General features: G+C 37.6%; 1 protein-coding gene across 5 annotated transcripts in view; it reads right to left on the bottom strand.

Annotated features, from left to right (window-relative positions):
• Window positions 1-15085, bottom strand: part of SPAG1 (sperm associated antigen 1) — a 95367-nt gene that overhangs the window by 54366 nt on the left and 25916 nt on the right. For all 5 annotated transcript variants that reach the window (XM_008001218.3, XM_073018251.1, XM_073018253.1 and 2 more), the window contains 6 exons: window positions 13786-13847; window positions 13151-13257; window positions 12459-12564; window positions 9916-10046; window positions 4528-4634; window positions 3632-3791 (listed from right to left, as the gene is read on the bottom strand). In XM_008001218.3, the coding sequence (XP_007999409.3) occupies window positions 3632-3791; window positions 4528-4634; window positions 9916-10046; window positions 12459-12564; window positions 13151-13257; window positions 13786-13847 (673 nt within the window). The remainder of the gene's footprint in view (window positions 1-3631; window positions 3792-4527; window positions 4635-9915; window positions 10047-12458; window positions 12565-13150; window positions 13258-13785; window positions 13848-15085) is intronic.

Raw genomic sequence — 15085 nt, 5'->3', positions numbered from 1 at the left:
GGAGACTTCATCTCTACAAATAATTTTAAAAATTAGCCAGGTGTGGTGGCACACACATGCAGTCTCAGTCAAGGAGACTGAGGCAGGAGGATTGCCTGAGCCCAGGAGGTCAAGGCTACAGTGAGCCGTGATCTCATCACTGCATTCCAGCCTGAGCAGCAGAGCGAAACCCTGTCTCAGAAAAATTAAAATGAAAACTATGTGTGAAGGCAAAGGAACTAGAACAGCCAAACAATTCTGAAAAAGAAAAATAAAGCTGAAAAAAAAAATCACACAACCTGATTTTAGACTTAACTGCAAATCTGTGTTAATCAAGACAGTGTGGTATTGATGAAGTGATAGACACACAGGTCAATGGAACAGAATGAGTCCAGAATTGGATTCTACTAACTGGTTATACAAATGTAATCTTTTACAAAGGTGCATAGGCAATTCAAAGGAGCAAAGATAGCTTTCAACAAATGGTTTCAGAAAACAGACCAGGTACAGTGGCTTACTTCTCTAATCCCAGTGCTTTAGGAGGTTGAGGTAGGAGGATCGCTTGAGCCCAGGAGGTTGAGGCCAGCCTAGGCGACATGGCAAGACTTTGTCTTTACAACAGATAATTTTTGTTCATTTGTTTGCTTTGTTTTGTTTTTGTTTTTGTTTGAGATAGAGTCTCTCTATCACCCAGGCTGGAGTGCAGTGGCGCAATCTTGGCTCACTGCAACCTCCACCTCCCAGGTTCAAACGATTCTCCTGCCTCTGCCTCCCAAGTAGCTAGGACTACAGGCACACACTACCATGCCTGGCTAATTTGTGTATTTTTGGTAGAGATGGGGTTTCACCATGTTGGCCAGGCTAGTCTTGAACTCCTGATCTCAGGTGACCCACCCCTCTCAGCCTGCCAGACCGCTGGGATTGCAGGCATGAGCCACTGCACCTGGCCTAAATAATTTTAAAAAATTAGCCAGATATGATGGCACTCAGCTATAGTCCTAGCTGCTTGAGAGCCTGAGGCAGGATCACTTGAGCCCTGGCGGTTGAGGCTGCAGTGAGCTATGATCACACCTCTGCACTCCAGCCTGAACAACAGAGCAAGACCTTATCTCTGAAAAAGAAAAACTTCTAAGAAAATCTTCATGACTTTGATTTAGGCAAAGTGTTCATAGATATAACATCAAAAGCACAGTCCATTTAAAAAATTGGATAAATTGTACTTCTACAAAATGAAAAACCTTTGCTCTGTAAAAGACTGTTAAAAGAATGAAAAAAGCTACAGACATAAAAAGTTTTCAAATCTCATACATAAGAAAGACCTTTCATCAAGATTATAAAAAGAATTCTCGGGACTTAACAGTAGGAAAACAACAACCCAATTTTTGAAAAGTGGTGGAATAATTTCAAGAGACATTTCACTAAAAGCAACATAGAGATGGTAAGTGAACACATACAAAGATTCTCATCAGGAAAATGCAAATTAAAACTGATGAGAAACCACTATACACCTAATAGAATGGGTAAAAATGGGAAAAAATGCCAATACCAAATGATGGCAAGGATGAGAAGCATCTAGAACTCTCATATGTTACTAATGGCAATGCAAAATGGTGTAGCCACTCTGGAAAACAGTCAGGCAATTTCCAATAAAGTTAAACATATACTTGCCGTATGGACCAGCAGTCCCACTCTTAGGTATTTACTCAGGGGAAATGAAAACATATGTTTACACAAAAACCTGCACATGAGTGTTTATAGCAGTTTTTACTCATAATTACCAAATACTGGAAATAACCCAAATGTCCTTGAATAAATGAATGTATAAACTTTGGTACAACTATTAATGGAACGCTACTCAGCAATAAAAAGGAATGAGCCAGTGGTACATGCAGCTACATGAATGAATCTCAGTGACATGCTAAGTGAAGGAAGCTAGACTCAAAACGTGACATACTTTCCAGTTCCATTTATATGACATTCTAGAAAAGGTAAAGCTATAGGAACAGAGAAGAGCTGGGGCGAGGGAAGGGTTTCACTGAAAGGACAGCAAGAAGGCCTTTTTGGGTGGTAGAATTGTTCTGTATCCTGACTATGGTGATGGTTACATGAAACCATACATGTATTAGAACTGTATATTCAAAAGGTCCATTTTTACTATATATAAAATTTTTTAATAATTTTAAAATAACAGGAATTAATATAGCTTATACTTCATCTCGCTTCAGATAAGATTTAAAATTATTTCCTTTAACTGTAAGACATATGGTTAATTATGCAAAGCTAAATATAAACCCTAAGAAGATTTGCTGCCAGATCGTATTTACAATCTGGCTAAAAGGCAAGCCTGAATCCTTGAAAAACTAGTTACCTTAATTTCTCCCTTTTGAATCCTTTTTATGTTCTCTCTTCCTTCTCACCTCTCTGATTGTCTTCCTCCTTCTCCCTCCCTCCCTTTCTGTTCCTTTGTCTTTATCCTATCTTAACTGATTGTATTTTAATCTGAAGTGTATACATTACATTATTTTTTGTCATGTAAGAAAATTAAAACTTGTTCTTTATTTTTCAAATGGACTGAGCTGAACATTTTGTATCTCTCTCAAAATTAGAATATTCTGTCAAATTACTTACAAGTTGATTTTTACTTGTGAATGATTTTCAAAATTGATAGTATCTCCCCCCTCCACTGCCCTGCCCCTGCCGGTTGCTCAGGTGTTCTCAAGAAAGAGGGAAAAGTTTTTTTTGTTTTTTTTTTTTGAGGTGGAGTCTCACCCTATTGCTCAGGCTGGAGTACAGTGGCACCATCTTGGCTCACCACAACCTCCACCTCCCTGGTTTAAGCCACTCTCCTGCCTCAGCCTCCCAAGTAGCTGGGATTACAGGTGCATGCCACCACACCCAGATAATTTTTGTATTTTGAGTAGAGACAGGGTTTCACCATGTTGGCCAGGCTGGTCTTGAACTCCTGACGTCATAATGCACCCGCCTCGGCCTCCCAAAATGCTGGGATTACAGGTGTGAACCACCACACCCAGCTGACGGAGGGAAAAGTTTTTATGTCCCTTGTCAAGTGATGAGGCAAATCTTTCCCCTCAAAGTTGACATAACTTTTGATGTTTTATGTTATGAAGATAACGCTTTATCTAGTCTAGATTCTCTTAAAATATTGTTTCAAGTGTTAAATTATACTTATTTCTTTTGCATATTTAAAATATTTTTGAGAAACACACATAGCAATTTTCTAGTAATACATTCATTTTTGGCATATAAATGGGGCTACCCATACCTGTTTTGAAACCAACACATTTGTTTGCAGTCAAGAAGATACATACAAAACAATTATCAAAGAGAGATATTTAAGGTTAACTTGCAAATGGTTTGTGTCATATGAACACAGTCATTTACATTTAAAGGTGGTGACCAGGAATTAAACTAAGCACTAGAAAAAGGTGACAGGTTAAGAAGGAAAATGGGTTTGAGAGATTCTGTCAAGCTGTATTAAGAAAAAGATGAGCGAAGCTAACTTGTGAATTTACAAGGCAAAGCTAGAAAAACTTTGGTAGATTACGAATTTCTGTACAAATAGAAAAACTGAGCCAGCTCATCATATAAAAAGGCAGTTTTTTACATAACCTAAATAGAAAAGATATTTTACTCTTATCTCCACTGCCATCTTCATGTTTTCTTCCGCTGTCTTTTCCTTCTTCATCTTCAGAGTTTTCTATTTCCTGAATAACCATCCTTTTGCCTTTGGTTTGAGTCTCAGATACAGCTTCAGAATTTTTCAGATCTCTTTCAACCTCTGACAAGGTTTTCTGCAACATAATTACCATATTAAACAAAATATTTTCCTTTAATAATAAATATAACCATTCTTTCAGGTAAAAACATAAAGATGTTGAAAAAAGAATACAACTAAGACACGGCTTTTTTTGGGGTGGCCTTTGTCTGATTGTAATCATACATGTCCACTGTAAAAGAAAAAAACAAAACAAATAAACAAAAAAACCAGTGTAACAAATATAAAAAATAAAGAAAAAAATCACCTAAAATCTTGCCACTCAGATACTATTAGCATTTTGATAATCATCTTTCTAGATGTTTCTATGCATATATACCCACAGAGATGTATAGTTTTACACAAATGAAATCATGCTACATATGCTGTTTGTTTATTTAAAATATAGAGACGAGGTCTCACTAGGTTGCCCAGTCTAGTCTCAAACCTGTGGGATCAAGCAATCCTCTCACCTCAGCCTCCTGAAGTTCTGGGATTACAGGTGTGAGCTACCACACCCAGCATATATGAAAAAAGAAAAATTGATATTTGTCTTTCAGAGGAAGGTTTATAGTTTTGAAAAAAAAGTTAAGATTCTGCTTTCTTCTACTTCAAATAGATGTTAACATTTTGGGGTGTCTAGAACATACCTACCTTTTAAAGCTGTGACCTAATCTTCAACATAATTTGTTTGGCAAGATTGATACCACTTTAAAATAAATACAGAAACAGCCAACTACAGAATTAGGTGAGAAATCACTTTCTGCACTTACCTTGGCCAACTCATTATCAGGCTCAACATCCAGTACTTTACTCAAATCTTCTATAGCTTCCTGGAGCTTGTTTTGATGTTTATATGTAGTAGCACGACGCAGAAGAGCTGAAAATTTACCAGAATAAAAGGTGTGTTTTTTAATATTTGGCATTATGGTTGCAACATATTTTGCAAGTGGAAGAATATGAGCAGCACAGAATACTTTATGATGTAATTACCCAAAGCTCAACTACACCCATTTTCATGTTGATACACACATAGGAGATGACACTGAGGTACATAAGAGAGGCTGCATCAGGCAACTGTCCCCTCCATAACAACCCTCTGGCCCTCTGGCAGCCCCAGGCCCTGCCAGTGTTTCCAAGGACTAAGAGATTTCATACCTCAACCCTTCACAGGCAACACATTGTATTGCAATATCGGAATGATTTTCACTGATAATAATCCTTTCCTTCTTATAATTATGGTGAGTATTATTTTGCCACTTTTTGAAAACATAGAATCCCTTATCAAAATTTAGTATATTGGCTAGGCACAGTGGCTCATGCCTGTAATCCCAACAATTTGGGAGCCTGAGGTGGGCGGATCACTTGAGGCCAGGAGTTCAAGACCAGCCTGGCCAACACGGCAAAATCCCTTCTCTACTAAAAATACAAAAAAATTTTAGCTGGGCGTGGTGGCACACACCTGTAATCCCAGCTACTTGGGAAACTGAGGCAGGAGAATTGTTTGAGCCTGGGAGGTGGAGGTTGCAGTGAGGCAAGATTGTGCCACTGTACTCTAGCCTGGGTGACAGAGCAAGACTCTGTCTCCAAAAAAAAAAAAATAGTGTGTTACTGACCAGCATCTAGCTCAGAATATGGCTCATTAGTGACTTCTGTATAGCAATCCTTAAAATGATTAGAAGGAGTTACTTAGCACAGGGAACTGAGAGAATCCTGACGATTAAGTCAGTTAGGTCCAGAAATTAAGCACTTTGATAATTCGTATTTGATTTTTTTGGTACGTTTCAATGTATAATTTGATAATTATTTAATACTGACAATGAATGCCTCTCTAGACTCATCATTAACTATTATATAAGGAGAACTTGGTGTAATATGTCATTACTTTGAAAAAGAATCAAGTTTGGTAATTCTGAAAAGTGGGAATTTTTTTTTTTTTTTGAGACAGAGTCTTGCTCTGTTGCCCATGCTGAAGTGCAGTGGCACAATCTCAGCTCACTGCCTCTGCCTCCTGGGTTCAAGCAATTCTCCTGCCTCAGCCTCCCAAGTAGCTGGGACTACAGGCTCATGACACCACATCCAGCTAATTTTTTTTGGTATTTTTAGTAGAGACGGGGTTTCACCATGTTAGCCAGGATGGTCTCAATCTCCTGACCTCATGATCCACCTGCCCCAGCCTCCCAAAGTGCTGGGATTGCAGGCATGAGCCACTGCACCTGGCTGAAAGGTGTGAAATTTTATCTGACATATTTTAATATGCTATTTTAAAACATAATTATAAATTTGACCAATTTGAATTTTAGTCTTAGAATGAGCTATGAAAATCTAAATGATAAATCATTTTGTTATAAATTTAATTAAAGTCGTAGCACTGCACTTTAAATATAATTTAGCTATTGCTATTGCTACGCAGATTCCTGAAGGGAATTTCCATGAAGAAATATTCATGACATAATGATTGTCCTTTTTTAAAACTTTTTATCTTGGAATAATTGGAGATTTACAGAAAAGTTGCAGAGATAGTACAGAGAGTTCCTGTGTCCCTTAACTCAGCTTTACCTAATGCTAACATCTTCTTTCTTTCTTATTTTTTTTTTAATTTATTTATTATTATTAAACTTCAAGTTGTAGGGTACATGTGCACAACGTGCAGGTTTGCTACATATGTATACTTGTGCCATGTTGGTGTGCTGCACCCATCAACTCGTCATTTACATAAGGTATAACTCCCAATGCAATCCCTCCCCCCTCCCCCCTCCCCATGATAGGCCCCGGTGTGTGATGTTCCCCTTCCCGAGTCCAAGTGATCTCATTGTTCAGTTCCCGCCTATGAGTGAGAACATGCGGTGTTTGGTTTTCTGTTCTTGTGATACTTTGCTGAGAATGATGGTTTCCAGCTGCATCCATGTCCCTACAAAGGACACAAACTCATCCTTTTTTATGGCTGCATAGTATTCCATGGTGTATATGTGCCACATTTTCTTAATCCAATCTGTCACTGATGGACATTTGGGTTGATTCCAAGTCTTTGCTATTGTGAATAGTGCTGCAATAAACATACGTGTGCATGTGTCTTTATAGCAGCATAATTTATAATCCTTTGGGTATATACCTAGTAATGGGATGGCTGGGTCATATGGTACATCTAGTTCTAGATCCTTGAGGAATCGCCATACTGTTTTCCATAATGGTTGAACTAGTTTACAATCCCACCAACAGTGTAAAAGTGTTCCTATTTCTTCACATCCTCTCCAGCACCTGTTGTTTCCTGACTTTTGAATGATCGCCATTCTAACTGGTGTGAGATGGTATCTCATTGTGGTTTTGATTTGCATTTCTCTGATGGCCAGTGATGATGAGCATTTTTTCATGTGTCTGTTGGCTGTATGAATGTCTTCTTTTGAGAAATGTCTGTTCATATCCTTTGCCCACTTTTTGATGGGGTTGTTTGTTTTTTTCTTGTAAATTTGTTTGAGTTCTTTGTAGGTTCTGGATATTAGCCCTTTGTCAGATGAGTAGATTGCAAAAATTTTCTCCCATTCTGTAGGTTGCCTGTTCACTCTGATGGTAGTTTCTTTTGCTGTGCAGAAGCTCTTTAGTTTAATGAGATCCCATTTGTCAATTTTGGCTTTTGCTGCCGTTGCTTTTGGTGTTTTAGACATGAAGTCTTTGCCCATGCCTATGTCCTGAATGGTACTACCTAGGTTTTCCTCTAGGATTTTTATGGTATTAGGTCTAACATTTAAGTCTCTAATCCATCTTGAATTAATTTTCGTATAAGGAGTAAGGAAAGGATCCAGTTTCAGCTTTCTACTTATGGCTAGCCAATTTTCCCAGCACCATTTATTGAATAGGGAATCCTTTCCCCATTTCTTGTTTCTCTCAGGTTTGTCAAAGATCAGATGGCTGTAGATGTGTGGTATTATTTCTGAGGACTCTGTTCTGTTCCATTGGTCTATATCTCTGTTTTGGTACCAGTACCATGCTGTTTTGGTTACTGTAGCCTTGTAGTATAGTTTGAAGTCAGGTAACAGAGTCTTGCTCTGTTGCCTAGGCTGAAGTGCAGTAGCGTGATCTTGGTTCACTACAATCTCTGCCTCCCAGGTTCAAGCAATTCTCCTGCCTCAGCCTCCCAAGAAGCTGGGACTACAAGTGCCCACCACCACGTCTAGCTAATTTTAAAAAAAATGTATTATAGGTTTTTTTGAGACGTATTCTCATTCTGTCGCCTAGGCTGGAGTGCAGTGGCATGATCTCGGCTCACTGCAACCTCTGCCTCCTGGGTTCCAGTGATTCTCCTGCCTTAGCCTTCCAAGTTGCTGGGATTACTGGTGCCTACCACCATGCCCAGCTAATTTTTTGTGTTTTTAGTAGAGATGGGGTTTCGCCACATTGGCCAGGCTGGTCTTGTACTCCTGGCCTCAAGTGATCCATCCACCTCAGCCTCCCAAAGTGCTGCGATTACAAGCATGAGCCACTACACCCCCCCTTTTTTTTTTTTTTTTTTTTTTTTTAATTTTTAGTAGAGATGGAGTTTTGCCATGTTGGCCAGGCTGGTCTCGAATGCCTAACCTCAGGTGATCTGCACACCTCAGCCTCCCAAAGTGCTGGGATTACAGACATGAGCCACTGCACCCGGCCGAGACTTGTTAAAATTAACAGAGTTAATACACGTAAAGTGCTTGGCACAGGGCCTGACAGAGCAGTGATATGGGATTGGCAAAACCTTCAGTGGGCTGCTGCCTAAAGCTGGGAGCCCAGTCATACTCTGTGACAGAGACCAGCTTGCATAAAACACAGGCCCAACAGGACTTTATTGGTAAATGGAGGGCAATCCATGACAATGACAGTGGCAGGTGATGCACCAGGCTTCCCCTTAGCACTCCCATGGCTTCTGCCACCTACACCACGTTTATAGGCAAAAAGGGATACATTCCATGTGAAAAAGTGTTTATATTTATTTTGAATCCATAAAAATTTAAAGAAATATAATGTGTCAATTATAATGTATGTCACTCCCTCTTGGAATGACTCCTTCTTGATAACAGAAAAGGAGAAGAGAGTCTGATTTGCATACTTCAGGCCTGAACCATGACAAGGTGGTCAGTCACAGGGACAGGGAATAAAAATAGAGAGCAGGTTTCTGGCAGAAAGAGTCATTTTTGGACAAATTTAATTTATAATTAAGTTATTCAAATTATTAATTTAAAGTGAAAATTAAATTATTTATAGCAAGCCAGGCTTAGTGGCTCACGCTTGTAATCCCAGCACTTTGGGAGGCCGAGGCAGGTGGATCACCTGAGGTCAGGAGTTTGAGACCAGCCTGGCCAACATGGTGAAACCCCATCTCTCTACTAAAAATACAACAATTAGCCAGGCGTGGTGGTGCATGCCTGTAGTCCCAGCTACTTGGGAAGCTGACGCAGGAGAACCACTTGAACCCAGGAGGCAGAGGTTGCAGTGAGCCAAGATCACGCCACTGCACTCCAGCCTCGGTGACAGAATGAGACTCTGTCTCAAACAAACAAACAAACAAAATTATATACAGCCACCTAGGTGAAAATATCCACAAAGAAGCTGGGAGAAGGTTCTAGAGGTCCAGTGTGGGCTTATAATTTTATTATATTTATAAATAACAGAAAATCTACATTAAGTTATACTTTTTTTTTTTTTTTTTGGATAAACAGAATGTTCAAATGCAAGCTTGAGTTTTTTGTTTTTTTGTTTTTTGTTTTTTGTTTTTTTTTTGAGACACAGAGTTCTGCTGTGTTGCCCAGGCTGGTCTCAAACTCCTAGACTCAAGCAATCATTTCACCTCGGCCTTCCAAAATTCTGGGATTATAGGTGTGAGCCACTGTGCCACGCTGAGATACTTCTCTTTTATTTTATTTTTGTTGTTGGTTTTTTGTTTACTGAAATACTTCTTAAAAATATATATGTATTTTATTAAATCCTCTGGGATTATTAGCTACTTCCGTACAAATAATCAGGGACTTAACTTACAAGTTAAACTTAAAGGCAACTTTGTGAAGTTGGTGATTCACATACAGAAATTTGAGTTTATCTGAAATATTTTTAATGTAAACATTGCAAGTATCTACGAATGGTCTTTATTAATGGGTCCTGCTGTAAATGTAAAAGAATTCTATAATATTTTTTACCCTTTACGTTTCCAGGTTCTAACTCCAAGACCTTTTCACAATCCTGAAAAGCACTATTCCAGTTCTGTAATTTGATTTCTGCTTGAGCTCGATTGTTATAGGCAACTACAGTGGGAAGCGCCGATATGCTCCTAGAAAAGAAACCGTTACTGGCAACAAGCAAGCCTAAGGTAAACACAAGAACGTAGAGAAATTCAGCTTAAGTTACACATAAAACAATTATAACCGGTGTATAATTGTTGAATGGCTGAATTGTATCCACCAACATTCATATGTTGAAGTCCTAACCCCACAGTATCTCAGAACATGACTGTATTTGGAGATAGGGTCTTTAAAAAGCCAATTAAGGTGAAATGAAGTCATGAGAGGGGGCCCTGATCCCATAAAAGTGGTTTCCTTATAAGAAGAAGATATTCGGACATACATGTATGGACAGACTGTAAAGTCGCAGGGAGAAGAGGACCACCTAGAAACAAGGAGAGAGGCCTTGAAAAAACCAACCCTACTAGCATCTTGATCTCAAACTTCCAGCCTCCAGAAGTGTGAGAAAAGAAATTTCTCTCGTTTAAGCCCCTCAGTCTGTGGTACTTTGTTACAGCAACCTTTGCAAACGAATATAGCCTATATTATCAAAAATAATAAAATACAATTCTACAAGCATACTAAATCAATATTTAAACAGATGCTTAAACATCTAGTTAATAGCCTTAAGGTTAACTCAGGCTTTAGAGGCATTATGAGAATTTAAATACTCATATATCTGGAATCTGAGCTTTAGTTACTAGAATTAAAATGAAGGTAGAAAAAGATAAAAAGAAAAAGATCACCTTAAAAAAAAACCATTGATGTCAGTTAACATCAAATATCAAATACCAAACACATTTTTTGGAGCCAGGCACGGTGGCTCACCCCTGTAATCTCAGCACTTTGGGAGACCAAGCTGGGAGCATGGCTTGAGGCTAGGGGTTCGAGACTAGCCTGGGCAACATAGTGAGATCCTGTCTCTACAAAAAAATACAAGAGAAAATTATCCACGTGTGGTGGCTCACACCTGTAGTCCCAGCTATTCTCAGGAGGCTGAGGTGGGAGGATCCCTTGAGCCCAGGAGTTTGAGGCTGCAGTGAGCTATGATCATACCACTGCACTCTTGCCTGGATAACAGAGTGAGACCCTGTCTCAAAAAAAAAAAAAAAAAAAAAAAAAAAAAAGGAATCTGCCCAAGGTCAGAAAGTGGTAGTCTGAATTCCCTTAACCATTAACCATTATACTATGCTGCTTTAATTCTTCAGCTACATGATTCCTCATAAAAGAAGAAAAGAGTTTTGCAACCTGTAATAGACAAGAGACTCTGTGGTATAAATCTACAAGAAAAGAAAGAACAGTTATCAAGACTGACATCCACCTGCCTAAACAGGGGAGGCTGTACTGAATGAATGATCCATCATATATCCTCTTTACCTCATGTCTTCATTTAAACAGTCTGAGAAAACTTCTTTAGAGACATCAACAACATTGAAAAAAATCTATCTTATTTCCAAAGGTGGAAAAAAGATTGTACAGAGTTTAGGGCTAAGGTGGCATTGGTGATTCTATAAGAACAGTTTATCTGTAACAACATTTTAAAAACTTAGTCTACTTTTCATAGGCTGTTAAGAACTTCAGAAGTTCATATACATACTTATTGAACATCTACTATGAACCAGGTACTTTGTTGGGCCTTGGGGATACAATGATGTAAAAATCCTTGACAAATGGATTCTGCTCTTACAAATCTTACATTCTAGTTATTATCAAATCACACAAGCTTAAATTATACTTCTGACAAGTGCTACAAAGGAGAGGTAAGACTGCTATAAGAGCCTATAAATTGGGAGGTGAAGTGGGTGGGGTGGGATGGAGATTTAATCTAGTTTGGAAGGCCAAGTAAGACTTCTCCAAAGAAGTAAGGTGAAGACTAAGATCTGAAGGATAAATCAGAATTAACTAGATAATGGGAGGAGGGAAGAGCATTTTTATTTTTCTTAATTTTCTTTTCTCTTTCAAAGGCTAGTCAAGTGAAACGGTGGGAGTAGAGAAGGAACAAGGAAATCTGTATCTGGTTGTGATCAATTAGTTGTAAATACCACTGTACTCAGATCAGCCATGGGAAAAGCATTTTTGATGGAGGACCCAGCATGTGCAAAGGCCCTGTGGTAGGAAGGAGCACCACAAATACTAGAATTAAATCCAGGCAGTCTACAGTAGAACCTAAGTTATTCACTTCTATATCATATAGGCCTTCTGTTGAATTCCTGTCAGATGGCTTCTATTTTCTCTGCAAGATAGGAAGTTAAGTCCTCTGTCAAAAGTAGGAGTGGAGTGGGAGCTTAAAGGTTTGAGAAAAGTATTGAAAAAATAGGAGAAAAACAAGTGAATATATGGTAAATCACAAGTACAACACATTGAGAGATTCTGACATAGACTTTCGTTTATTTATGTTTCAACAATTAAAACATTATCATTTTTTAAAAGGCAAGTTTAAACCACAACAAACGTCTGCTCACCTGGTATAATACATCACTGCTTCTTCATAATCTCCTGAGTTGAAAGCTTCGTTTCCTTTCTCCTTTTCACGAATGGCAAGAAAATCCTTTTCTTTCTCAGTTAGACCTAGAATTAAATGTTATCTGCTATATGTAAACATATAATTTAACAGAATTTTTAAAGTTTAAATCTAAGAATGCTTATTTTAACAGAAGAAGAGAGCAGAAAGATCATAAAATAAACAAAAGAAAATAAAAGGTTCCTTAAGCTTAGTGATGTTTTCTTTTTAAATCATTCACAAGTTTTGAGGATTCAGAATTTTTTTAGTGATTGATTTTGTTTTACTTTATAGGTGCCATTCATCTGTTGACTACAAACAAAAACAAATAAACTGCCCCATCTTTTTGTTTTGAAGCAAACAGAAAACAATTTGAGGAATTTGGAGGGAAAAGAGGATTGGAAAAAAAGGAATTACAAACAAATGAATTACAGTAAGAAAAATAGGTTTATATTTTAAAGTCTTACTACATTTAAAAATTAAGTGAGTAAAAGAGAGAAGCAAATTTGTTGAATGGTCAACTGTCGGAGAAAATCCATAAACTTTTCATGGTAATCTGTGCAGTACTCAAGGACAATGTATTCTAGATTGACAGTTTTTATTATAATTCAAAAACTTTAAAGACTACTAAATTATTATTTTTTCTCCAATTACCTGCTGTATCTATTCTTGTCTCAATTTTAGACAAGTGTGACTTGTCTATTACCGTCTTTTCTTTGTAATCTTCGTCAATTTTCAAACATTCCTTTTCCACGTCAAATCTTAAATGAAAGAACAATAAAAACCAAAAGAAGTACAATACAGGCAAGAAAACAAATGTATTATTGATATTCTTATATTTGTACAAGTATGCCTTTGGATCCATATTCAAAGATATGCAGTAACTTTATAGTTCAAGTCATCTGAGTTCCTTCTTAAGAAAACATACAATTTAGTGAGAGCTTAAACGTTAATCAAATCTAAACTGGTCAGAACTTTGAAATTAAAATTGTGACTAACTTATCTCAATTTTACATTTTTGTTCTTTTATAGTTTGGATGGGTATAAAAATTACATTAGTTTTTTTTTGGTTGGTTTTATTAAAAAAAAAAAAGGATATAGTAGTTTTTTATGTACTGAAAAAAAAACATTGAAAGGGCTGAGGCCAGATATTTTCAGTACTCTATTAAAGTAATTTGGTATTCTTGACATGTTCAGGTTTATAATAATTATTTAAGAAATTACTGCAGTATTTTGTGGTAGATAACTTTTTTAGTGATACATTTTATATAAAGACATGTAAAACATACTTATCCCATTCCGCATAATCCCTTGGAGTTTTCTTTTTAGTTGGTCTTTTAGAACACTTTTCCTAAAAGAATAAAATCATATTTTATGAGATATATTTAATATAAGATTATCAGGTTTTACTGTAAATGCAATGTAAAGTATTGGGTTAAGATATACAAATGGAGGCTAGATGCAGTGGCTCACGCCTGTAATCCCAGCACTTTGGGAGGCTGAGGTGGACAGATCACTTGAGGCCAGGAGTTCCAGACCAGCCTGGCCAACATGGAGAAATGCAAAATTACTAAAAATACAAAAATTAGCTGGGCATGGTGGCGCATGCCTGCAATCCCAGGTACTTGGAGGTTGAGGCATGAGAATTGCTTGAACCTGGGAGGTGGAGCTTGCAGTGAGCAGAGATTGAGCCACTATACTCCAGCCTGGGTGACAAAGCGACACTGTCTCAAAAAAATAAAATAAAGATATACAAATGGAATGGATAAGAAAAATAGGTACCCTGGAAGTTACTATAACTTCAGCATTAAAGTTATTAAGAATTTTAAATTTGTAGTTAATTCTGGGGACAATCTATAGGTTTTTAAGTATATATACATATAATTTTAAAACTTATGTGTGAATATGATTATTACTGATTTTCTTATAATAAAAAAGTACTAAATTCTGATTCATTCTTTTCAAACCTAGGCATTGGAGAAACAAGAATAACTGCTATGTTAGTCAGAAGTTTGCAATGACAGTAATCTGATTTGGAATAATTACATTAAAAAAGAAGAAATTATCAGCTTATATAACTAAACTGACGGAAGGGAAGGGGTATTGCTGGATGAGGGGATTCCTATGCCCTTTCTCCAGCTCTCCATGTCCCTCCCAGTCTCTGCTCCTCTCTACATACTGATATCACTTTCCCTGATGGGTACTTGCTTTCTTTATGTGGCAGGAAACATCGCCACAAGCATTCTGGAATTATAACCTCACAGCTCTCTCCACCAGAGGAAAAGGAGAGTGACTCTTCTCTCTGTCTTCAGTTAGAGAAATTCCAAGGAAGAACTGATTGGCTAGCTCGGGTCATGGGCCCATCTTGACCAAGCACTAACAGTGGGCCAAAGTAGCCACATTCGCACTGCTGAGGACAGAGGGCAGGTTCTGCACCGGAACAGAATGAGAGAAAGGCAAACAATAGCCATAATGCTCACCAATAATCAGTCTCCGAGAGAGGGTACAATTTTTTGCTAGATAAGTACTAAGGAATATTAACTTTAAAATATTTATCTATATAGTCTGAAGAAAGGGAAGTATAGTAGA

This window comes from Chlorocebus sabaeus, chromosome 8 (assembly GCF_047675955.1).
Source record: "Chlorocebus sabaeus isolate Y175 chromosome 8, mChlSab1.0.hap1, whole genome shotgun sequence".
Taxonomy (NCBI): Eukaryota; Metazoa; Chordata; class Mammalia; order Primates; family Cercopithecidae; genus Chlorocebus; species Chlorocebus sabaeus.
Note: the sequence above shows the minus strand (reverse complement) of the source record. Positions and strands in the feature narration are given on the sequence as shown.